Source organism: Taurulus bubalis (assembly GCF_910589615.1).
Source record: "Taurulus bubalis genome assembly, chromosome: 7".
NCBI lineage: Eukaryota > Metazoa > Chordata > Actinopteri > Perciformes > Cottidae > Taurulus > Taurulus bubalis.
The window spans coordinates 13,592,138-13,618,228 of NC_136595.1; the positions used below are offsets into that span (position 1 = coordinate 13,592,138).

General features: G+C 40.4%; 1 protein-coding gene across 2 annotated transcripts; it reads left to right on the forward strand.

The window, feature by feature from the left end:
- The first annotated feature begins 908 nt into the window (after positions 1 to 908).
- On the forward strand, positions 909 to 26,077 carry fcho1 (FCH and mu domain containing endocytic adaptor 1). 2 transcript variants are annotated; one of them, XM_079220959.1, is made up of 24 exons: positions 909 to 967; positions 1,980 to 2,121; positions 2,378 to 2,530; positions 3,775 to 3,879; positions 5,726 to 5,824; positions 6,127 to 6,223; positions 6,445 to 6,562; positions 6,736 to 6,760; positions 8,431 to 8,491; positions 10,992 to 11,185; positions 12,011 to 12,035; positions 12,727 to 12,783; positions 13,691 to 13,742; positions 15,173 to 15,297; positions 16,298 to 17,389; positions 19,010 to 19,107; positions 19,395 to 19,593; positions 20,055 to 20,169; positions 20,921 to 21,076; positions 21,159 to 21,291; positions 21,935 to 22,131; positions 22,893 to 22,957; positions 24,741 to 24,908; positions 25,535 to 26,077. In XM_079220959.1, exons 1-24 carry the CDS (start codon positions 924 to 926, stop codon positions 25,561 to 25,563), a joined length of 3,549 nt encoding a protein of 1,182 aa, XP_079077085.1. In that variant the 5' UTR covers positions 909 to 923; the 3' UTR covers positions 25,564 to 26,077. The 2 variants fall into 2 exon arrangements, with proteins under 2 accessions (XP_079077085.1, XP_079077086.1); XM_079220960.1 differs by having other exon boundaries at positions 10,992 to 11,173.
- The last annotated feature ends 14 nt before the right edge of the window (positions 26,078 to 26,091 follow it).

Below are 26,091 nucleotides of genomic sequence, written 5' to 3' on the forward strand. Positions count from 1 at the left end.
AACCAAAACAGTAAAGTTGCGGGGCCCGTAGCTAAACAATGAGCTGAAACTTGATATGCTATAAAGTTCAAAACTATAAAACTCTGACGTTGAGAAAAGGTGTAAATTTGACCGATAATGTCAGTTATAGCTGCTTTGAATAAGTTTGGCGTCAGTGTGCAGGTGTTCTCTCATTGTGTTTATATAGACAAATACAGAATTTGAAGACATCACTTGAGGCTTTATTGATTACAAATGTAATATTTGAAAATTAGGAAAATGTAACAAAACTGTGAAACGTAAAAAAAAGAATAAAAATCATTTGAAAATATATGTTTTCCCTGCTTGTGATCCAATATGAGTTCCATCAATGTCTGCATTACTTGTTTATTGTTAATGACTTTCTGTAGCAAGTTGTTCTGTTCACCCTCAGGATATTTGGATCAATACTCCTTCCTTCTTTCTCTTCAGGGTCAACAGATGATGGTTATTAAAGTTTCATGCCAGCCTTGCAAAACGAGTCCATCTTCATTTAAATGTGGCTTATTGCAACAATTTTCCAACACTGATGAAAATGAATCTTTATCTGTCTGGATGCTCAGAGTTTGGGACAAAGCTCCAGATAGAGAACATAACATATGAGGCCATTAGCAGAGGCAATAGCCGTGTGAGGAAGTGTTATTGGACAACATTACATTCACCAGTCTAAATATTATTTAGAGGAATTTAGATTTTATAGAATGCACACAACATTACTCTTCCTGTTGGGTTACTGGCAACTTTACTAGAGGAACTAAAGGAAAGAGACTTGTATCTCCTGAGACACATACATACATACATACATAAATAAATAAATAAATAAATAAATAAATATATTTTTGTTTTGCTTTGCTCATGACGTTTGTTTTTGCAGTGCTGCGATTGAAGAGACTTACTCCAAATCAATGAGCAAACTGGCCAAGATGGCCAGCAACGGAAGTCCACAGGGGTGAGTACCACCATGTGAACACAGGACAGAGCAGCCCGTCCTCGTCCACTATGATTTAATTTATAGTATCGAAAGGTGTTGGCTCTTGTAATCAAACATGTTGTGGTCATATGGCTGCATATGAGATATGAATGAGTACCATCTGCATCACCAAATGTTCACATTCATGATTAAATGAATGCCCTCTTCTCTATTTAGCCAATTTGTTTTACATATGTTGTCTATTTTATGATAGATTTTCCTCAAAATAGTAAAGGTATATATTGAGTAAAAAATACTTGGATGAAACAACAAATAATGCATAAAGGATGTGTTGACTGCATAGCAACTATCGAAGAGCACATTTTGCCATTTAAAGGCACTAAAAACATATTTATTAATCTTCTTCCTACTATGAATGATGTGGGTCCTTCATGAACGCACACATTTTAAAACGTTTTTAGTTATTGCTCTGTGGGAATGTCTTATTTATTTGTTTAGGCTCCTCTCACTGTTTTGAAATTCCACATCCTGATGAAGCAGAGTTTTTGAATGTTAAACTTATAATAAATCAAACCAAATGATACTTTTTCCTACATTGAAATTTAGATTGTTCCTTATTTAGTATTGACTGTTAAAAAATACTTTTCACAGCCTTTTTAAATATGAAAGGGCATTTTAACATCGTCAGAAAATCTTGTTTTTACTGACCTCCGGTGCCTCGTGGTTTAACTAACGCTCGTCAGTGCGTTAGAGCACATTTTGCTGCCACCAAACCTCGGGTACCTTGTGATTGCATGCTCTTAATCTCTCCATATCTCTTATTTATTTGTAATACTTTAGTAGACAAGAACGCCACAACCCTTTACTTCTAATTTTGTTTCAAAGCTTTGTTGAGCAAAGTCTTGAAAAAATAATATTTCAACATGTCCACAGTAGTATGACTCTTGGTATTATAATACATATTATAATACATCTTCAATAAAGAGAACATCTTCTGTGTGTGCTTAATGCCTGTGTGTGTATTTGCTAGGACCTTTGCTCCCATGTGGGATGTGTTCAGGGTGTCTTCAGACAAACTGGCCCTCTGCCACCTGGAGCTGATGAGGAAGATGAACGATCTCATCCGGGACATCAACAAGTACGGAGACGAGCAGGTCAAAATACACCGCAAGGTGTGTAGCTAGGATCAGAATACTTTCCCACTATCCTGACCGCAAACTGGCGGATTTTATGTGCCTGTGCTTGTTTCTGTGAAGATAGATTTTCTCATTACTTGGCCTTCGAGACCCTGTCATTCTGATCTAATTTATCTCATAGAAAATCCCATTACTTTATGGTAATTGGTGCATTTTCCCAGAAAGTACAAGGATGATCTGTTCAGGATGTTCATGCGATGTCTTTTTATGTGTGTGTGTGCGTGCCACCCAGACAAAAGAGGAGATGGTGGGAACCGTTGAGGCGGTGCAGGCGCTGCAGGTTCAGAGCGGCCACCTTCAGAAGTCAAAGGAGGGTTACCACGCCAAGTGTTTTGAGCTGGACCGGCTCAGGAAGGAGGGGGCGCCACAGAAAGAACTGGAGAAAGTTAGCAACAACTTTCACTATTTTCAAGATTGTTGTCAGATTGTCAACACAATAAAAGCTAATCAGTTTCCTTTGACCTAATATTAGAGGGTTGGTTCACACAAATTGGGGGAAAACAACTATATTTTCACACTTCCTTGTTATTGTGTTGAGGCATGCAGATTGTTTTTGTTTATTTGTTCAGGTTTTAAGATATCTGCCTCCTTCCCGATACAATGAAAGTGAGTTGAATTAGGCAGCAGCCTAATGAGTGTGAATTAGTTTACCGATATTACCGAACAAAAGTCCCTAAAAAACAGACACATACAGACAGACTCATTTTGTAGTTTGGGAGGACCGATCCTTTAAACAAACAACACGTCTTCTTTTAGAAGAGAGCTCCGAGTCAGTGTTGGGCTTGATATAATATAAATACATTTTTAACTGTATCAGCAGATGGAGTGTGATTGTCATGTTGTTTTCACACAGTCTACATTATAGTTTGTATTCATAATAATACATCAGTGTTATTCCTTTGCAATGCAACACAATATTAGAACCAGTGTGATGATTATGAAATCATTTGTTATATAAATGGTCTTCTTTAATAGTTCATTCATCCTCGTACCTCTCTCCTTGTGATCATCACTCCACAGCCTCAGAAAAACTGAATTGTGTTGATTTAGTGGCTTACAAACAAACAAACCATTTGATCATAATATCTTAATATCTCAATTTCATAAAAAGCATAAATCAAAAACAGCTTTGTGTAACTCCGTATTAAAAGTACATTCAAGTCCAGAGCTACTTGATGTGTCTCTGCGTGCATCTTGTGACAGCTGGATGTGAACGGGGACTTGACAGGTTCAGTGTCCTCCATCACTCTTCATCTTTGGGATGTCACATTATTATTGATTGTCTTGTGACCCTAAAATCTATTATACACTTGTTTCCTGTTTTCCACTTATAAGACAGAGTGTCTGTTTTATAGAGAGTTTTATTTAATTATTAAATTAATCCTGACAATTATGGAAAACAACATTGTCTAACGGCTTTGCTCTAGATGTCCGCACTGGGAATATATTGCTGTTCTTGTTTTGAAGAGGCAGACTGAATACTGAATGGAGTAGTTTTAAAGTAGTTGTAATCGTGGGGCATGAATCGTTCTCATTCACTCACCGAGCTATTCATATTTATTTCAGGATTGTGAATGAGAATCCGGCGCTGAAAGTCATCATTATCCTTTTCCTTTTCTTTCTCACTAGGCGGAGCTAAAGTCTAAGAAAGCGGCCGAGTCGTTTGCATTGTGCATTGAGAAGTACAACCGCGTGGGCGGAGAGTTCGAGCAGAAGATGAGCGAGTCCTCCCAGGTCAGCTCTGACTCCAGCTGGGCCGAGGGCCACTTTCTTCTCTCTCTCACCCTCCCTCTGATGTGGTGTTTTTTTTTATGCATTTCTTCTTCTCTTGGGCTTCATCTTTCTCTTTATCTCCCTGACTCACCCTCTCTGTAACCTCCCACGACACAAGATCTCCATCTTATCCTTTCATGTATTCTCTTATCATGTCTTCCCCAAAAATGGAAACCTCAACCCCCGACTCCTCAACACCCACCTGCTTGAACATCCTGACCCTCGCTCATTACCTTTTCATCACTGCCTCCACACTGCCATGGTTACCGCTGCTGTTTCCATGGAGATCTTTAACAAACCCCAATGTGTGTGTCTGTTTTACATTTGAAATGATGACTGAAATCCTTGTGACCAATTATTTCTAGTAATAGCTTTGAGGGGGAAGATTTGGTCATTAGTATGAAGGGGTATGTTGTTCCTGAGAAAACAATCAAAGAGGAAATGGAGGTAAACCAAATTGATAGCAGATAAGCAAATAATAGATTAAGATGCTTTTTAAAAATGTTTTCATCACGCATAAAACTAAAGGGGATAACAAGATAAGTTCTTAAAAGGCACCTTTCATGCCTGTAGCTTGGTTTATTTGGTTTGAAACAAGGGAAGATAAAAGACACAATGAGGTTCAGCTGTTGAAAAAGAGTCGATGCGCTAAAAAGAGTTGATGCCCTAAATAGATGATGGATCACCTTTGCTGAATAAATTCAGACTTAGCGAACATTTAACCCACATGATTGATCAGCTGTTTTTGCTGTCTTCCCGAATAGTTGGGTAATGTGCGATGGTTGTCTTCGTCTCGGGACAACATGAAACGTTTTCTGAGACTAGCTGGCCTGAAAGAACAATTCAAACTTTCCCAATTGAAACAAATTTCTGAAGACCTCTCCATGCGTCTGTAAGTAACTTGTGAAAAATAATTATAAAATGTTATTTATTGGTGGAACTAACTTGTGTGTCAAGTAGTCAAGTTACGTCTTTTTTTTTTGCATGTCAGATGGGGATGAAGTGCCCTGCTGTAGGCTGACAGCAGTTTCGATGAGTCAGTTTGGACTCTACCATTTAATTGGCGAAAAGAAACTGGCAATGCTCACTGCTCATGAACTCTCTTCTCGAATAGAAGCCACTGGCATTATATCAAGGCATTTCCCCTGAACCAGACGGGCGACAAATGAGTTGGCTGAATAGAAGCAGGATCCAACTTAAATACTAAATCCTCTCAAATTATCGCTGGTTTAAAGACCTGGCAACCCGCTGCCTCTTCTGCTGGCCGACTGCTCCTCTGTAGCTGCTCTTGGATCCGCACGTCTCTTTTTAAAGCCTATTTTCACTTCATTGCATTTATGTGGAGTTTACAGTTTCTGTTTAATTTGATTGTGGTTGCATCTCAGACTGAATTAAGAAAGTTGCATTTTTATTTTATAAATTAAGAGACAAAAGCACAACAGAAACAAACACTCCAAGAAATATACTAAAACCAAACAGGCTTGCTTATGTTCGGGGTATTTGTTGAAAAGAAGCTGTATTTTTTTTTTTTCTCCAGCAACTTAAAGAAACAGCTGTGCTTTAAAGTGTATTTCACTGTAGCTTTGAAGTAATGTGGTTGGTTTTGATTTCAGTAGCACAAAAGGTCAGAAAGATGTTGAGAGATAAATTAATCTACAGTGGAGTTCTGAGAGTTTTTTTTGTTTTTCTCACTGTGTGTGTGTGTGTGTGTGTGTGTGTGTGTGTGTGTGTGTGTGTGTGTGTGTGTGTGTGTGTGTTTGTGTGTGTGTGTGTACATGTTTGTGTGTGTACATGTTTGTGTGAGCAGAAGTTTCAGGAAATTGAGGAGACCAACCTACGGCAGATAAAACAGCTGATCAAAGGTTACTCCCACTCCATAGAGGACACCCATGTTCAAGTGGGACAGGTACGCTGTAGCCGACACTGAACCCAGCATCACTCTCCACCAACGAGATATCTATATTTTTTTGTATCTATATATTTTCACAAAACCCCTTTCTCTCATATTTAAATCAGTGTGTTTATAGTTTAGGACTCAAGGAACTCTTGTGCCCACTGAATCATGTCCTATTATTGCAAACACATACAGCATTACACACGCAGCATTATCACACAGAGCTTTGATAACAAAAACAATCATTTTCATGTCACCTTTTCTAATACTACAAGTGTTTTAATGAACCACGTAACCATTCTGCTCTCCTGCAGGTCCACGAGGAATTCAAGCAGAATGTGGAAAACATCGGCATTGATAACCTCATCCAGAAATTTGCCGAGCAGAAGGGAACAGGCAAAGACCGGCCAGGTACTGCTCATCTCACCAGGCTGAGTTTATGTTTCTTGTTTCCAGTAGGAGTGAAATGAACACACAACTTAACAGCAGCTGAAATACCAATAGAAATATGAATACACCCACATGGAATAATTCATAGTGACACTAAACAGTGAGTGAATGGTTCAACTACATGCACATATTGGTTTTCTGATTGTTTTTTTTATTCTGATCAAACTGCCTGTCATCTGCAGCGGTGGTTGGATTTGAGGAGTACATGACAGCTCTGCCACCAGAAGGTGGGAAGAAGAGTCGAGCAAAAGCCTTCAGGATCCCCGGTCTGGGCAAGAGGGATAAGGAGCCAGACTCTACGTGAGTGTGTGCACACACACACACACACACACACACACACACACACACACACACACACACACACACACACACACACACACACACACTTGTCCTCGTTCTTTGTTACTGGCTTCAGTTTGAGTAATTATTATTAAACAAAATGCATCTATGTGTGTTTTATTTTGTATTTGCAGAGACTCCGCTGTGATGGAGACGTCAGTGAGTATCTGATCAAATTCACTAAAACACGACAGCTTCTTCCTGTCTGACTCCTAAAGCTGCAGTTACGTGTGTGTGTGTGTGTGTGTGTGTGTGTGTGTGTGTGTGTGTGTGTGTGTGTGTGTGTGTGTGTGTGTGTGTGTGTGTGTGTGTGTGTGTGTGTGAGAGACACAAAGTTAAGTGGGAAATCATGTGTGTGTGTGATAATGACTTGACTGACTGTGGGGTTTATTCTGGTACTTTTGAGAAGAGGTTTTTGAGATACTTTGGCAGCCACAGGGTACGTGCGTGCGTGCGTGCGTGCGTGCGTGCGGGTGTGTGTGTGGGTGTGCGTGTGTGCGTGTGCGTGTGCGTGTGTGCGTGTGTGTGTGTGTGTGTGTGTGTGTGTGTGTGGGTGGGCGGACTTTGGACTCTACCATCTAACAGACTGATGTGGTAGGGGAGACAGTCCATTCACCTTCTAAGTTCAACATTCTAATAGTTATTACCGAAAGAAAAGTCTGCAAAAGTTGCATTAATACTGAATGATGCTTAAGGTAACCCACAAAACAAGCTAGTCTGTTGTCTTTCAAACATAATAGTGCACTATTTGTAAAAACATATATTGTTTTGGGGACACCCCAGTAGCTCACCTGGAATGCTGCTCCCCTTTCTTCCCCGCTTACCTGTCTCTCTTTGGCTGTTTCGACAAATAAGTGTCAAATGCCCAAAACATGAATCAGTGGCTGGATCGAATAGAGACAGGATTTAAGAGCAAAGTGACGGCCTGCACTACTGGAAGCTGCATCTCAGGATTTCTGTCCTCTAAGGACAAAAGATCTCCGACACAAGCTGAATGATAAACATCGCTGACATATACGAGCAACACCTTTCTCATTATCAGTTTTTATTTGTCATATTTTTGTAAATATCATTTATTATGTTTACTTGGTTTATAGTTATTCATGTTATACAAAATATTGACTATAGTTGCCTTAAATCAATGTAAATCCAACTGTAGTTAAGCTGCTTCTGTAGTTATACTTTTATAGTCTAATCACAATTTACCTGTTACCATAAATCCAATTTTCATTCACTGTTATCTGATACAAAAAGTGTTATCAATGGCTACATGTACACTTGTCATGTGGCATTGACCTACTGAGATCTGTTTACTGAAATAAGATCTCATCAAACATCATCTGTATATGTCCACACTCTGTCTAAAAATAACTGCTCCCACGTCGTCTGGACTGTAAATCCGGCCTCCCTCACGTCTTATTTTGAATATCATGTGACTGCAGCTGACATGTATTCAGACATCCAAATGATTTAGATCAAAAATGAAAGCACACCTGTATATTTAGCACAGAGCTTTGTTTGAGCTGTTAGTAATAACAGTTGACGTCAGTTACAGACTCGCACCGTCGACATTGGTAGCGTCTGTTTGTTCTCCCACACACTCTGATAGAAAGCTTTCAGCAGTACATGTCGGCGCTCCTGTAGTAGTGGGTCGTTGAACAGTGTGACGCCGCACTTCAGTGTGTCGAGATGAGGATGAAGTACCAATTTGTCTCTGTGTTGCTGACCCAGCTGCTGTCTGACCTCCTCTCTTTCTTGTGTGTGTGTGTGTGTGTGTGTGTGTGTGTGTGTGTGTGTGTGTGTGTGTGTGTGTTCGTTTGTTTGTATAGAATTCCCCCCTGGAAGTAGATGATGAGGGATTTGTCATCCGAGCTGACAGCACCCACAATGATATCCTTTTTTCTGCTTACACTTGGTTCGCCAGGATAATTCAACTCAATATATTATACCTTTTTAATGTTTCCTTCTTTGATTAATAATTGTTTATAATCATTCTCTTTTTTAGGTTAACCACGTTAGTGTCAACAGATGTTTGTCCCACATTGCGAGTACAATTACAAAAGGGTGTCAAATTAAAGGAAAAATGAGGGTTCAATGCTGCTTTGCACAAGTTCTCCAAGACACTGGAGCTGTTGGCTAGATGAAAATAAGTCTTACTAAATATTTGGTGTTTTGATGATGGAGAGTGCTGTCCAACACGTACGTAGGTCTAACATCTCCCGTAAGTCTTCAACTGGGTGATTATGAAGCCATAACAGGTTTTCTTTTAGTTTGTCACCTGTCTGTAAATTGCATCTCGCAACTAGAAAAGTTTTTTGCATTATTGATTGATTAATCTGGCTTCTTTTTTTTTACATACAGTGCCCTATACAAATTATTCACCCCCTTGGAAGTTATGTTTTATTTGTTGTTTATTTAGATAATTTGTAGGGATCTGTTTTGACTTAATACTTTTATAACCATATGAAACAAACCCATTAAATCCACTTTGATTAATGTAGTAAAACAATAAAATATTAAAACGTCCAGCCAGGGGGGAATACTTTGTTTATAGGCACTGTAATTTTCTATGTATCCTTTGGTCAGTAAAACGTTAACACATTTTAACACATGCCCATTATAAGTTATGTCTTATTTTTAAAATGGTTATTTATTGGTGGCCTCAGTTAGTCTGGCCAAGGGCCAACAGTCAAAAGTGTTCAGTTATATGAACCACAAAAACACAATTTTACTGAATGTATTAAATCATGAATGTTAAAAATGTATAAGAAAAGTTCACAAATGAGCCTTCTTTAAATTCACTTCAGTTGGAAACAGATTTAAGATGTCTGAAGGATTTCACAAACATATCTCCTTCACATTATCGTTGTAGTTTTCACCAAATTAAACCTCATGAGACCACTGACTAGACTCTAAAAAGGAACCTAACTAAGGCGGAGGCGTTTTTAAATGAAGCGAGAGGCGGGTTTAACCAATTTATTAACACAAACGGCCACATTCATGGGCTCATTAATTGCAGAGCTCCAGACGATAATAAAGGTCTCTAATCTGTTTGTTGATACAAATGATTGGATGCATCCCCCTCGTTAAATCGAGACGAGGTAAACGCCTACATGGGATATGAATGAATTGTCCTCTTCACCTAACACTCCAGCTCTGATCCATTCATCATTAGCGGCTCTTCCTGACTTTGTCATCGAGTCCTCTGCCTGCACTGACTAAATTGCCTCACATGTCCCTTAGTTTCTCTGAATCGTCTAGTAAACACAAGCGCACCTCACATGACGTGATGCAGCTCTTCCACGTGCAGCAGAGTGCAGTCCGAGCAAAGAGGAAGAGGAGGGGACTTCCGTTGGGGGCGACGGTGCAGCAGGATGTGGCGGTTTGTTTATTTGAAGCTCTGCAGCAGTCACCTCCAGCACACTGTGGCGTGTGCGTGTGCGCACGTGTGTGTGTTATTGGACACATGTAGGCAAGCAGAGAGCACGACACTCTGCTTGCCTGCATTTTCTTACAGTGACACAAAATTACTTTCTTTGCTCTTTATGGATCTACAGCATTTTGTCCAAATAGTAATATTCACTGATGAAAAATACTTACACCTGCTGGTTTTTAATGTAGTCTGATACATTTTTCAGTCTCATATTAGTTTTATTTGTTCTTGTTGGATTCTACACTAAAATTGCTTGATTTTGCTCCTCAAAATCTCACATAGCACACAAATTGAAAATATCTGTATAAAATTAAGTAATACATCAATCAGTACTTTAGTCAGAGCATCAAATCAGTGGTTTCTATTTAACTTTTATCATTGCAGCATTTTAATCATTTTTTAGTCAATGCGTACATTTGATGAAAATCTGTTTTTTTAATAAGTATGCAGTGATTAAATGTGATATTTACGACACTTTAAAGACTTGCCTTTCATTAACAGGCGCTCATTACATTGTCCGTGATTCTTAAATGTTTCCCTTATTGCTTTGGCAGTATGACAGTAGTGCTCAAGTCGTCAGCAATTCTGCTGCGATGCCTCTCACTTTTGTAATATTGTAAATGTTCAAGGTCATTCTCTTACTGTACAATATTCAGTATACAGATGCATATAGAAAGACAAAAAAACGTAAAGTGCAAGTAGTATAAAGTTGGGTACAAATCACACACTCTTTGCATTAAGAGTTTTGCATATTGTAACTCTGTTGTGAAAATCGAGCCAAAACAATCAAAAAAAAAGCCAAAAAAATATTGTAATGTTATCCAAGACAGGGCCCTGTCTTTGTCTCTCTGATGGCCAATAGCACTCTCCTACCTTGATGTGTTCTTGCCAAACATCACTTTCCATTCCTTGCATACAGTATAAGCTTGTTCTCCTTGACCATCCTCTCTGCTTTACGCTGCTCTGAGGAGAAGGAAAACAACTTCTACTCAAGTGACTCGGACTTTGACGACGAGGAGCCCAAGAAGTTCCACATCCAGATCAGACCGGTCGCCAGCAGCAGTCGCAGTAACTCCGCTGCCACCGAGAAAGAGCTGAAAGCCACCATCGGGGCGCTCACGCTGCCGCCCAACAGAGCGGTCCGGCCACAGGTTGTGTGTGTTTTTGTTTTTCTGTCATGTTGTGTGTTTTCTCAGGATCCCTCTGACAAGACAATGCACAAATCTAAAACTGTGTGGAAAATATTCCGAATGCATCTTCCTCATTAGATATTCCCTCATCTCGATCCATTCCCCTGAAGAAACCCTGGATGTAGCTTCGTGTACCTCACTGTTAGAATATTTACCTCAAATACTCTGTCCTCATGGTCCAGAATGAAACACTCACATCTAGACCTTTCCTATTGATTAACACGTCTAAGAGAAAGTCAGACGGTACATGTTTATGGATGATTCCTGACAATATCATTCTATTTGTTTCTGACAACCCTCATGGAAAAAACAAACTAACAAGTAATTGATCCAATTAACACGTTTTTGAAACGAGCCAAAACCAGATATATTTTATTCATCATATTTTTGTCCAATAACTATTCAAACCCATCACTCTTCCACAGGTAGACATTCATTCATTGCAATAAACATGGGCTCTATATATTGTTTTGAGCCCTGCTGCTTTAAATACCCACTAGAGACCTAAATGTGTGTTAATTTGCAGCTGAATAATCCTGAATAAGCACTATTTAATCCTATTTGACTGACTAAAATCTAAAAGTGTCCAGTTGTTGTAGGAAAAACATCTTCGTCTTAATAATTAAGAACCTGTAGTCTTAAAGCTGAGCGCCACAGACGAGGCTGGGGAGTCAGAAAGTACTGAGAGACGGATTCATTAATTGTTTTGTTTCGTTCTGTCTTTTTATTGGATTTGTTTTGACTCCTCTGTATTGACCCAATCTGTCCCCCTCTCTTGACTTCCAGGTGTCAATCAAGCGGCAGCTCTCCAGTAAGTGTGTGTTTTTGGAGTAATTTTGGTGTTTGTTTATTGTTTGTTCATTTATTTTACACAATTCAAACAATAAAATAAAAAATCATAACAGAAAATGAATATCACAGTGCAGGAAGAGACAAAAAGCCAACTGGGCTTATTTGAAGCCTCCACCTAATATAATATTTAACATTTTACAAAATTACAAACATAAATTGAAATATGCATAAGATAGACAACAAAAGAAAGAAAGAAAAATAATGTGTGTGTGTGAAAGTAAGCATGGCTTGCGTTTGTTCAGGGATATTGGATTATACCTCTGTGGCAATTCCTAAGCAATAGTAACTAAAAATGTAGATATAACAGCTAAAACAAGAAAGACATGAACACCAATACATAACAAACTCTTACGAGACAGCAATTGGACTTTCTTTTAGGCAATTTTAGAATTTTTTTATAGAGGGACATTTCTTTGTGAGGTGGGAAAAGTTATTCCATAACTTGGTTCCCCTAAATCTAATAGAGAATTGACCTCTGCGAGTCAGTAATTTAGGAGGATGAAGATGTGAAGATTGACGAGATGTGTTACTGTTTAACACATCTTTCTCCTGCAGCATAACGCAATGAGAAATATACCGTATTTTGTAGTCTGTGTGTTTTTTTTAGTACAGACTTCTGAAAGCTGTTGTCTTCTGTTGTGTCTCTGCAGGAAAGTCGAGTACGGCAGGAGGTCGATCAGAAGAGGGCGAAGTGGCCTCACACAGGGGTGAGTCTGGTTTTCAATATCTAGCTGTCAAGCTTTTCTTTTATTGTATTGGAGTAGTAGAGATGAAATGAGATTATTTAATTAATAATCAGGAAATAACTGCAAAAAAAAGAATTGGGCTCTGGGACTTTGTAACAGGCTTGTTTTTGGGCAATTTTTTGGGAATTGATAATCAAGACTGTAATCTGCACAAAATAATTAATAGTTCAGTATTAGTATGAATTTTTAACCAGCTGTAATGACAAAGGATTATCATCAGTCATTTAATGTTAAAGGGTGACACGTTACCTGCAATAGAGGTTTGAAGTTTCTATCCTTACATTTGTTTGTGGTTAATTTTAAAATGATGAAGCCCATTTCTCCCACACGCTCGCACAGAACCACATCTGTAGGATTAAAGTCATGTTTCCTTGCTGCAGCATCTCTCTACCTGCAGCCTGTGTAGCCATGGTTCCCTCTAGACATAACATCTCTTCACTGGCTGACCTTGCATGAACAGCCACCCTCCATTAGTCACACCCGGCCCTCTGCTCGTGCTCCACAGCATGTTTTATAACCGAGAGGTTTGTTATCCGCCAGTAGGTTAGGTTGGAGGCTGCAACCTGCTGCTTCACAGCGGCGGGAGTCTCTCTCGCTTGAGTCCGGAGGCAGCAAGATTAACGATGAGCGCCTGATTAAAGCAGGTGCTCTGCAGCGGTGGCTGGAGCCGAGTGAGACCGGGCTAATTGCTGATATTTATCACAGAGACGGTAATGGCTAATAGGTTTTCCCTCATGTCGTCCTATCACAGTCGATCTCAGCCTCCCATCAACGCTGTGACGAATACACCATGCTGCTGATTAGTCCTGATGAGGGAACTTTCTCTGCAGTGAGCCACTGTATCTAATTATGTGGGTGTGTGTTACAGATGGAGAGCAGGAGGGTCTACGCAGGTCCACCTCCAGTCCTGATCACAGCAGGTGAGATTGCTATTGCAGTCTGTCTCTGAGTGGTGCAGAGAGGGAGACATATTTAGAGGTTCACTTGTGTCATCAGTGGCCTATTCAGAGGTGTCAGGTTTCCTCCTCTGTGTCACCTTCTTTATTTTATTTTTACCTATGTCACCTAACTCCTCGAAATTGTCTTTCCCCCGCCTTCCATTCAGCCACAATTAATGAGTTTCAGGGTCTGGCTTGTCATAGGCGTACCTGTTCATCCCAAAGCTGGTGGACAGGGTTTATTTTAGGGCTCTCTGTCAAGTTCTTCCACACCTGGTTTTATGCTGGAAGGCATTGTCATATTTAAACAGGGGAATGTCTTCATCAAGGTGTTGCCACAAAGTTGGTAGCACACTATTACCTGAAATATAGATGGATGGATAGATATAAACTTTATTTATCCCCAGGAGGAAATTTGTTTATGGCAGCAGCAAGCAAGTTACATAGTAAACATACAAATATTAAATATGGGAAATACTCAATATATACAATACAATAAATATAATTATATCCATGAATATTTCCTTTAATTGGAATTAGCGAGCCAAACTCAGGAACCTAATGCTAAATACCTAATGAGGAAAGGTTTATTGTGTCAGTGTTATTTTCCCAGTTTTCATGAACGGGCACAGCTGGCAAGGGAGGGGTTGATGCAATAATCGTTAATATATGCAAATAATGGCGCACACTATCAGACAGTTTCTCCTGAAAGGCATTCACAGTGCCCCCCTCCGTTGTTCCCATGAAATGTGACAGAAATAGTTATGTTAAGAGTGGGGAAAAAGATCTCGGAGAGAAGTCCGCCTTTGGCTGTTTTCTCACCTCCTCACAGGTGGCTAGTCAAGGTGTGAATGTCAGATTGTTGGTTTTGGAAAGTTACGCATGTCGTCCGACACAGATGAAAGAAGAAAAAGACTACCTACACGAAAATGTTATCTTTTCAGAAAGTTACAGAAAGAAAAAAAAAAAACTGGGGGTGCAGGGTTTGGCTTCTCTATTTCTTCCTACATCACAATCAATAATGGATTAGCTGGTGCCTTTAATTAATAGAACGTGAATTTATACACTTCAGGCACTTATTCCAATCGTCATCTGAGGTTTCTACCCTAAGATCCGCCTTCCAGGTTTCTTTGAGATTTGTTTGTGGGAGCTGTATAGCGCCCTGTAAATAGATCTACACATCTGGATGCTGTTTTTGAGCTTGGAGTGTGCAGTTTTACAGGATGGATGTTTCGAGACTCTGTAAATTCCATTGGACATAGTTTCTTATCTGCAGATATGCCATATTTATCTTTCAGTTGATCATGCCCACACTTCTGTTCTCACTATATCACCTCTCCTTCGCATCGCTCCCTCGATCACTTCTTTCCTCTCCCTGATCTTGTTTCTCATTCCCTCCTTGTTTTTTCCAGGTTGAGTTCAACAGCGTCTGGTTCAGACAGTCTGTTTGGACCGCCGCTGGAGTCGGCCTTCAAGTCCAAAAGCTTTGATGGTCGGGAACAAATCAGAGAGCAGAGCACCTTTTGTGCCTCTAAATGTAAGAGTTGTATATTTTTGTTATGTTCACATTGATAGTCATTGCCAGAGGAGCAAACAGTCCAAGCATGCCTAGATATGCAGCGTCTTCAGTGCCCTGATAGAAATGTCTTTACACATTGACATTAAGCCACGAGGAGAACATAACTAAATAAACACTACTTAGTTGCGGCCGAGTCAATTTGCTCTCAAATGTACAGTAGGAGTCAGATGAGGAGTACTTAATCGTCTCCAAATAAAGGCAGGATATCATATCAGTGAGCCACTTCTTAAAACGAGGACTGGAGGTTGATTTATTTTCCCTTCTTGCTATCATCATAGAGAACATTAAAACCTGCTAGTTTTTTGGAAGCGTTCAGAAAAACCCAAAGTACACATGTCTGGATCAATTCTTTGAAATAACTATGAAATAAATTAAATCTTTCCTTCCGAGCCCAGAAAAGATTAGTCTTTTCATACATATGTCCTATGATCCTATCAAGTCTGGTCTTTTAAAGTGTACTAGCCGGAGTCACTTATTAATGGAAGTCTTTAATCCTCCATCCCATCATCCCAAAGCTCATCAGATTTCCAAAACCAATTTCCAGCCTCCCTTAGATGACTAAAACAGATTGGGATGGCAGATGTTTCCAGGTAGGCAATGTGTCAAACTGAACCAGAGACTGCTTCACAACACATCTAACCTGCTGGAAACAAAGGAAACGACTATGAGGCGCCAAATTAGGCTGTAGCTGCCTGAAAGAGGTTGACAAAAAGGTCTCTGAGGCTCTTTGGTACTTTAACTTTCATGAATATTTAAATGTATAATCCTCGAATATAATATGACCCCCATTTTTCAAAATGTAATATCCAGAAACTAATATTGTGATATATTTGGGCCAAATGGTAACTTGAGTTTTGTTTATTTAACTTTTTTGTACTGATACTTTATTTTACCATGGAGTTCTTTGTGTTCTGCACTGTATTGACCCCCTGTAATGTGTTTGGTGCGCGTGTGTCAGATGCTGCCTTCTCGTCCGACTCCTCCTCTCCGGAAAACGTAGAGGACTCTGGCCTGGACTCACCTTCCCATCAGCCCCTTGGGCCCTCCCCTGAGCCGGTGGGTTGGGCGGCTTGGCCTCCTGTGTCGCAGAGTAAAGAGCCGATGCAAACACTGGGACGACCTGCGGACCCTTTCCTCTCGGCTTTCCGTGACCCCTCCGCCGGTCGGAGTCCTCACCTGCAGGACGTGCCAGCACCAGCCAGCGTCTGGTCCGTCGCCTCGTCACGTCCCTCCCGTGTCCCCCCAGATATGGAGCCTTCATCCATGCGGTTTCCTGCCTTCTCCCAGTCCCTGCCCCCGCCCGAGGTAGAGTCGTCGGTGTGGAACTGCAAACACATCCCCCCCGAGGACCCCTTCCTCGCTGCGTTTGAGCGGACTGTCACCCAGGAGACGTTAAGCCTGTCTGACGCCTGGGCACGTCCGCCGCCTCGCCCGCCCCAGGAGGGCAGGCGGATGGACGGGCGAGGGGACCCGTTCTCCATCGCCCTCACCGACACCAAGACACTCCCAACCTCCTCCTCCTCCTCTTCATCCTCCTCTCACCGTAAAGACAGAGACAGGAAAAGAGACCAGAGCCTCCCACCTCCTGTTACTTCTGATGACCCGTTTGCGATCACGATGATCGGCAGCCCAACGCACCAGACGTCGCTGGCGGCAGCAGCCGGGTTGATCCCGCCACACAGCAGCAGCAGCAGCGTTGGTGGTGGCGGCTCTACCATTAGCACTAGGCTGCTACTCGATGCCAACTCGGGCTCTTTGCCCACAACTCAGCCCAAGAAGGAGTTAATTCACTGGAACTCTTTCCACAACCCATTCAGTGAAAGTGTCTCTGGAGGGCAGACTAACTCCAAAACACAGGAAGGAGGGAAAGGAGAGGGAGGTGGAGAGAGGAGGAAACATCGGTCATCAGACGGTGGTGAGCCACGCAGGAACGCTCCTCCACTCACAAGGCATTCAGGACCACAGGAGGATCTGTGTTTTTCCACAGATAAGGATCAAGACTGCCTGGATTTGAACACTCAGATATCATGCAGTATTGGCTCGCACAAGGGTACCGATTTTTTTTTTTTTATTTAATTCAAATCTTTTTTTTACCATTTATCTTTTTATTGAGGTTGGCATGAAGTTTATCTTTTCATCATTTTAAGGTTATAAAAGGTATACGCACTAAACGTGTTGTTAAAAAAATGTTTTTTAATAAAATAATGTAATACATTTGAATTAGGTATATACAAAAGTGAGATTAACATGAGGTTCTTAGTGATGATTTAAATCTAAGTCACTGTCCCAACCGGAAACTACCTCCTTAATCTAAAAAAGAGTCATAGCATGCTATCTTAACATTATAGTTACATTTATCTCTTTCCAAAGCAACGTACAAATGAGGTACAATCCAATTAGACGAGTTTGGATTGAGATGATCGTCGTTCATGTGCAGATTGTACTGAATGAGAAGGTGTATAAACCCTTAAATAAGGGATTCCAGCTCGGTAGGCGCTGAGCTAGTGGCCACTTTATAGGTGCTCATTAATGACTTGACCTAATGCGAGCAGCAACAGGGGGCCAGTGCAGAGTAATGAAAAGTAGAGTGACATTTTGGACCATTTGAAGATGCTTTGCTGTGCATGCTGGCAGTCCTGAAGGAGAGAGTTGAGCGGCACAACTAATCATTCAAATCTGGAGTTTTACTTGTTCACATAGTTCCCATAATTCACGAGGCTGTAATAGAACCAGCCATAATATCTGAAAATGCACATTATGATATATTTAGTATTTAAGATCTACAGCTTTAGTAAACCAAACTATCTACCCAGAACTTTCAGAGCGGTTATATGAATACAAATATTTTAATTTACAATTACGTTGTCGTTCAATTGACGTTCACGCTTCTGTTCCGCACATAATCAGTTTAATTCAGATTTCTAATAAAGCCTTTCTAATTAGTCGATATGAAGCCTAATCTTTCCAGGCCTGGCCTGCCTGCTCAGTCATTCATTTAGGGCTTATTCAGCTAAACCCTCTTTTATTCGTCAAATTAGCTGCAAGGGTTTTCTTTTAATGCGTATTACCTCGATGAGAACAGAAACTCTTAGCTCTAGTTTTATGGTTCAGTCAACTGAGGCTTTATTTAATTACAGGTTGACAGAGTGATGACGATGTACAGATTTTAGAGCTGAAATGATGAGTTGATTAACTTTCCACTTAACAGAAACTATTTCTAAGCAAAAAGGCTAAACATGACCTGGTTCTCCATTTTTAAAATGTAAGGATGGGCTGCTGTTTTATGTCTGAAGTGATAGTAAACTAGATATCTTAACATTTTGAACTCCTGGTCATCGCCTTTGGCTTCAGGAAATTGTGATTGTGAAAAAATAATTAGATTTTTCCACTATTTTGGGAAAATTGTAGACCAAGCGATTAACTTTTTCTTTCTCACAAAAGAGGAAAATCTATGAATAATATTCAGATAGCAACAGGATGCTCAATCCCTCACTTAACCCAATCCAAATAACGTGTGATTATGTTTTGTGCCAGCACATATTCAGCAGCGCAGCTTGTTCAGCGTGTCTCCGGCTGTTCTGATAACGACTTCTGGCTGATTTCAGAGGATGTCTTTCATAATCTGTTTCACTGTGTGATTTTATATTGTGGTTTTTGATGCGTTTGTCAGGGTCCAAGCACAAGTTCAGACAAGACACAACTGAAGTTGCTCCTCCGAGAACAACCCGAGTCAAGAGGACGTCAAGCCGACTCAGCGGCTGCGAGAGAGTAAGTTAACAGCCCAGCTAATTTAATAAATTCATATTTTCTTAACATTATGTTCGCCTTCAGTATCAGTCACAGTTGTATTGCAGACAATTGTTTTCTGCAGCCAATAGGAAACACTTAATGAAAAAGGAAAACAAATGTTTTCAATCTAACTCGCTCACTTTTGTATCAATGTTACTTTTTGGATGGTTCTAACATTTTTAAAATGTCAAAATTGTTATTAACGTATGACCAAATTCATGTACATGTATGTAAACTGTATAAATGATCACATTCCTGTGTTTCAGTCCCGCTCTCTGTGCTCCTCCCCGCTGCCGGAGCCGAGCCCCTCCCTCACCTCCTCCTCCTCCTCCTCCAGCCCCAGCGAGTGGGGTCCTCAGGCCAGGGACAACGACTGGGGGGGTCAAAACCGAGCACCTAGTCCCGCCAGAGCAGGACAAGCCTCACCTCTGCCTTACCAGCACCAGGACCACCAACAAAGACAGTGTAAGCCCCAGCACATGAATAACGTGTCACTACAGTACTGATGTTTTAAAATGTGGCAAGAGTTTGGGAAATGTACTTATTTGCTCTCATGTCTGTATAGTAAATATGAGGCCATGAGATGGTTATCTTAGCATGAAGACATGGAAAACAGCAATTTCATTTCACAGTTAAACAAACAAGACATATTGTGTTAATTAGTGAGCGTTATATGTGCTGGCAGGTAGATTTTGTTACCTTCAGGCAGAGCCAGGCTAGCAGTTTCCGGTGGTTATGCTAAGCTAAGATAACCAGCTGCTGGCTGTGGCTTCATATACCACACAGACATGAGTTCTATCAATGTTCTCATCTAACTCTCAGCAAGAAGAGTATTTCCCAAATGTCAAACTATTCCTTTAAATGTGACTTAATTAATGTGAAACTCACTATAATAACGGCAAAATTATCACATTTGTTCTCTGCAGTGCACCTGTCGCGAGGCCCCAGTCCCATTTCGCTCAGCACACAGGAGGCCTGGCCGGTGGCAGCCGCCATAACAGAATATATCAATGCCTACTTCAAAGGAGGACAACACAACCGGTCAGCATGAAACCTTTTTCTTCAAGATCACAGAAAAACATACCTTGTACATTCTTTGTCCTGTAAACAGACTTTGATGGGTAAAATCAAATTCCCTCTTTAAGAGCTTTTAGAGAGTTTTAGAGACGGTAGGGATCCTTTAGAGAATTAAATGAACGTCTTATCATGACATGTAGATCATTGGTTCAGGTAGAACAAGAACACCCAGTATCTACTGACTTTCTTTTTTTGCCCGGTAACTTTATTGTCAGATCGGTGATCTACATGTCACGACATGATGTTCCTGTCATGCTCTACAGGAACGATCCCTCCCGGCTGCAATCCGACAACAACAAAAAAGCTGCCTTTTGTAGCTCCCTCAGGAGCTGTGTGGAGTGTGATAAATTGCTTCAAGTGATGTCACCTGAGTCGGCTTGGGTGGGGTCTAAAGACTAGCTTTTCAAGTCTGGAATAGAAAATAATCTGGTGGTGTGGAGTTAGAAAGAAGTGTGTTCATCAGACCTCTGAGACCCGCTCCTCATCTCATCGGCTCGAGGCTGCATTAGCCATGACTAGCATAACTTGGAATTTCCAACGGAACTTTCGACCGTGTAGTTGCATTGTGGGTCAAAAGGAAGAAGATTACGTGGTATTAAAAAAGGATATCTCTTATTCTGCTGCATTGACCAGTGCGGTTCAGATTTTATATATACTTATTTTTTGGGCCGCTTGTTAACAGGATTAATTTGAACTTGTTTCCTTCTTTCTCCAGCTGTCTGGTGAAGATCACAGGAGACCTGACGATGTCCTTCCCTGCCGGCATCACCCGGATTTTCACAGCCAACCTCAACGTTCCCGTGCTCAGTTTCAGACTGGTCAACATCTCACGGATCGATCACTTCCTGCCAAATCAAAAGCTGCTCTACAGGTCAGCTGCCGTCAGCATGTCAAGTCACAACTGTGTTTTTAACTGCAATGCAATCCTCACCGTCCGGCCTCCGTCTCTCCAGTGATCCGTCTCAGAGTGACCCGGACACCCGAGACTTCTGGTTCAACATGCAGGCGCTGCAGCTCTACCTGCAGAGAGAGGCTGAACTCAACCCTCAGGCCTCCTACTACAACATCGCACTGCTGAAGTATCAGGTCAGGATTTAAAATTAATATTCTACATTACTATTTTTTTCTGCATATTTCGGCAATTTTAATAAAATTTCCCCATATTAGTCGCAGTCGCATGTTGAAAGGTGTTACTTAAAAGTTTATAACTATTCAACAATGCTTCGTTTTACATTTCCACATTTTCCCCGAAGTTTACTGAGAAACAGAAATTTCCATGAAAGAAAAGTTCCCTTTAAGTAAATCTTCATTCACTATTTGTTTATTATTAGAAAAGTATTATTTATTTTTAATGTCTGTTGAATTTTATTTTTCCTTGTCGACAAATATCACATTTCTTCTTTGCTCTGGCTTGAGGGCTTTGCGCTACTGATAATTGGAATTGTATTACCTGAACACTTTCTCTATTTTAACTACTGTAAACTTAGTACCAGTCATCATAGCTTACATCCTAAAATAATACAGTGTTCTCAAAAGCTTTTTGCAGATTATTGAGAAATTAGGGGCCTATAAAAAGAAAAAAGAGAAAAAGGTGTGACCAGATTTTGTAAAATCGATTCCTTCAGTTGACTTGAGCCATTGTATTTAACCTTAAGATGCCTTCAAACCTGCTCTAGAATAGTTTTCGTTTAAAACCCATTTAAACAAACATTCTCCATTGTTCCCTCAGGTGTCGTCTCAGGACCCGGGCCGCGCTCCCCTCCTTCTGTCTGCAGAGTGTCAGCGCAGCGGCACGGTGACCCGGGTTTCCCTGGACTACCACTGCTGCCCCGCCACCGCGCCCTCCACCCAGCTCGCCGCCGTCCAGGTGCTGCTGCCGCTCGACCACACTGCCACAGATCTGCAGTGCCAGCCTCCCGCCTCCTGGTGAGTGATGATGTTATTAATTAATCTGTTGAGCATTTTCTTAATTAATTGCTTGTTCCATAAAATGTCAAAGTATTGAAAAATGCCCATCAACAAATATCTTGTTTATTTGACCAAAACCCAAAGATATATTCAAATCATGTCAGAGTATCAATCAAAGTATTGGACAAATTAAAACGACTTGATGATGATGGTGTTGGAGGAATGATGATCATCAAAGTTATTACAATTAATCCTCAGGGGGACATGAATGTGTGTACCAAATTTCATGGCAATAGTTCTAAAAGTTGTTAAGATATTTCACTGGCAAGGACGAATGTCAACCTAATGGTAAAGTCAGCGGATCACAAAAGTCCGTAGGATTCTTCCTCTGGAGACCAACAATGTCCGAACAAAATGTCATGGCACTATTGCAGACCAGCTGACAAGTACTTCCATCCCTAGAACGGTCTGTGTTTGTTGTCTCTGTTTTTGTCACGATGTAAACTGTGAATTGATCAAACAAAATTCTTATGATCGTCATTTTTCACTCATTTCTAACATTTAACAGTAAGCGATAATCACAAAGAATTATAAACAGATGAATTGCTAACAAAAATAATCTTTTGGTTACTGCTCTAAAAAGTGTACTAAATACTGATTGTCACCGGTAACGCATCGTTCAAGAATGTAAAGGCAACTATGATGGAACAGGAACGGGAGAAAGGTGTGAGGCTTGAGAAGCCGCTGAGGCCTCACTGACTATTTATTTCCCTCTGCAGGAACGCTGAGGAAAGACGGCTGCTGTGGAAACTTCCAAACATCTCCCCGACCAACCACAGCAAAGGTCAGAGCTCTTTTTGCCTCTTTGCCTTCCACCCCTCATTGAACAAGGAAAGTTTAATAAGAAGGAGCGGGAAACTGACACACACACACACACACACACACACACACACACACACACACACACACACACACACACAGGTGCACATACTCGCACCTAGTCATCTATCAAGTGACAACCCTGCCGTCTGATTCCTATATTTGCCTCATTAAAATGAGTGCCAGAATAATTTTCCACTTCATTTCCTTCTTGTCGGGTTCACATCTCAACATTGTGGCAGACAAGAAGTGAGTAATTAAGATCTCTGGATTCCGCATTCTTCTCTCCTTAAAAAGCTAGTCTGAAGGCGTATCATTAGCTTTTACAGCAGCATTAGCATGTGAACGTGCCAGCTGCTTGCATCCATCGACACAAAGACGAGCATAAAATGCTCCTCTTTTGTTTCACGTCAGATGGATTGTTGCTCATATTTCACAACGTTAATGGTGCACAGATAAGCGACGCCGTATAAAAAGCTTTCAAAGCTCTAATTTTAGATGAGAAAGTCTAAAATACAATTGCTTGAGTATTCCTTCACCCACGTGTATTCTTTTTGTTTCATTCTTTTTTTTCATCTAATAATTTATATTACTACCTCGGTGTGAGGCTGCAGGCTTGGAGAACACAGACAAAGAAACTATTCATACTTGTCAGTGATGAATGGGATGTTAAAAGTCTTTTCCAGTTGACAAAGCAATGAAAGGTCACATAACTCCTCCCTGTCCATGAAAAATAATGTTTCTTTATCATTACAATGTTCAAAAGAGCTGCCTTACAATAATGACGTTGGGCAGGTGATCCATTTATATTACTGGACGTTTTTTGCAGCTTGATGAAGACTAAAAAGAAGCCCTTCAGTAGTTCACATTATCATCATAATAAATCTAAGAACATGGGAATGTTTGTGGCATGTACTGTACATGCAGAGGTCAAATGATTGAAAGAAGAAAGGTCAGGGATAAATTTGGTTGAAAAGTGAATGTTTTTTATGTCTTTATTTCAAATTACAACAGTTTCAACAGCATGTACGTGCCTGTATTTCAGTATTCGGGCTGATGCGGTTGAAACTGCTGTTGATCTGTTAAATGTAATCACGGTGTTTACAAAAACTTGGTGGAAAACAAAAAAAACTTCTCCAACATACCCAAATAACTTATTTTCATAACAAACCAGTATTAAACCATTTCTGGATTGCATTGAAGCAAATAGAATCAAGATACAATAAAGTAATACAAAAACGAAATGGAATAAAATACCCAATGATAATATAAGATAAAATAATAAAAGCAACAATATTAATACTAATAATAAATCAGATGGGCTAGCATTACATTTTTTTGAAGATAATCGTGAGAATGCATCTGAAGTATTTCACTGCAGGGAAGTCGTTGCTGTTTAACACTTTGAGAGGTAGCAGAAGCTGTATGTTTGAACTGTTTAGGCATTACTTTTAGCTGTTTATTTCGACCTCTTTGCTAACAGGTTTTCTCTTTTCGTCCTTCACAGTTTTTACCATAGAAAATGACACTAAAGACAACAATGTTTTATTGTTAAACAACGTAAAGTAATCCTGCGCTGTTGAAGTGCACGAAGAAGCTGCTTCTTTCTGATAATCACAACCATACTAGAAAATCAAAGCGTTAATTATTATTATTAGAATGTAGATATATTTCATGAACACCACCCATCATGAACTTTATCCTTCATGTTTCTCTTGTATGTGTGTCTCTGCCTGCTGCGGTCCCAGGCTCGGGGACTCTGTGTGCCAGCTGGCAGTGCCTGGAGGCCCCCCGCGGCCCTCCGCCCAGCCTGGCTGTTCAGTTTGTGGGCTCCGGGGCTTCGCTGTCGGGCGTGGACGTGGAGCTGGTGGGCAGCCGCTACCGCATGTCGCTGGTCAAGAAGAGATTCGCCACAGGTGATACTGAACTCACACACTTAGGAAGGAAATTATTTTTAATTCATTCGTAGACTGCATGTGTATTTATCCCTGTGTGTAGAAATGTACCTCCTAATATCAACCATAGAATATCTGGTCCTCACAAAGGCCACAACATCCCTGTGGACCATATAGACCGTAGTATGGGGTTTCATACTATGTACTAGTGATTCGTTCAAGTGAATTCCTGATAGTTTTGAGGGGTCTAACATGAAGCAAAAATTACAAACATTTGTCGTGTTTAGCTTCTGAAATAGGAAGAACTGCTACTTTATGTTCTTAGTATGTATTATTGTCCAGAGACAGTTAAAATACATAACATATTATTACTTTTTACTGACCATTTAAGTATGTCATAAATGGTCAGTAAAAAGTATAAATATAGTATGTCTTTTAACTTTTCATAATTGGATGGGTTTAGTTTGGGAACTGAAAGATGTTCATTTTGAGTTTGTTGAAGGTGAATGTTTTTGCATACTGAATATTCTTCGTTGGTTATTCAGTTTCACTAAATAATAAAGTTGCTAAAAGGTTTTTACCCATACTGTATACTGTCTACTCTAGGCTGAGGCATTCTCTTTTTGTAAATATATTCTGTTTTCTAGGGAAGTACATGGCCGGCTGCTCCTTGTGAATCGTGTGAAGGACCATCACTGCAGGTTCAGAGAACTTTGCACTTTTTCCTCCACGGAGGAGGAGAGATGATTCGTGGGAGTAAAATAAAACTTAAGACTAACAGCTCAGCCTTGAAGGACAATGTGCACTTACTTCTGAGTGTCCTGCTGTTTTAGGACCAAGCCTTTTCTTCTTCTTTTCCTCTAATTTAAATTGTGTTGTACACTAAATTGTTCTGCATTTAGCAGCAGGAAAACTGTTTTCTATTAAATCTGTTCAGTGTGTTCTGAGACTGCGGACTGAGCTAATGTCAGAGGCTTTCTGGAATTATAGAGGAAAGGAAAACATGTGAATAAAGTTATCTGGAACAGAGTTGCCATTGAAACTAGGATTTTTAAATTGTGTAAATACTGTAGAAATCTCTGGCGAGACGAGAAAAATATGTTCTACCAAACCTTAGAAAGAAAAATGTTTGTAAATATGTTTGTTCCGAATAGAGGTTTTGTGATGTTGATGTTTAATAAAAATAAATGTGCTCAAACATTTT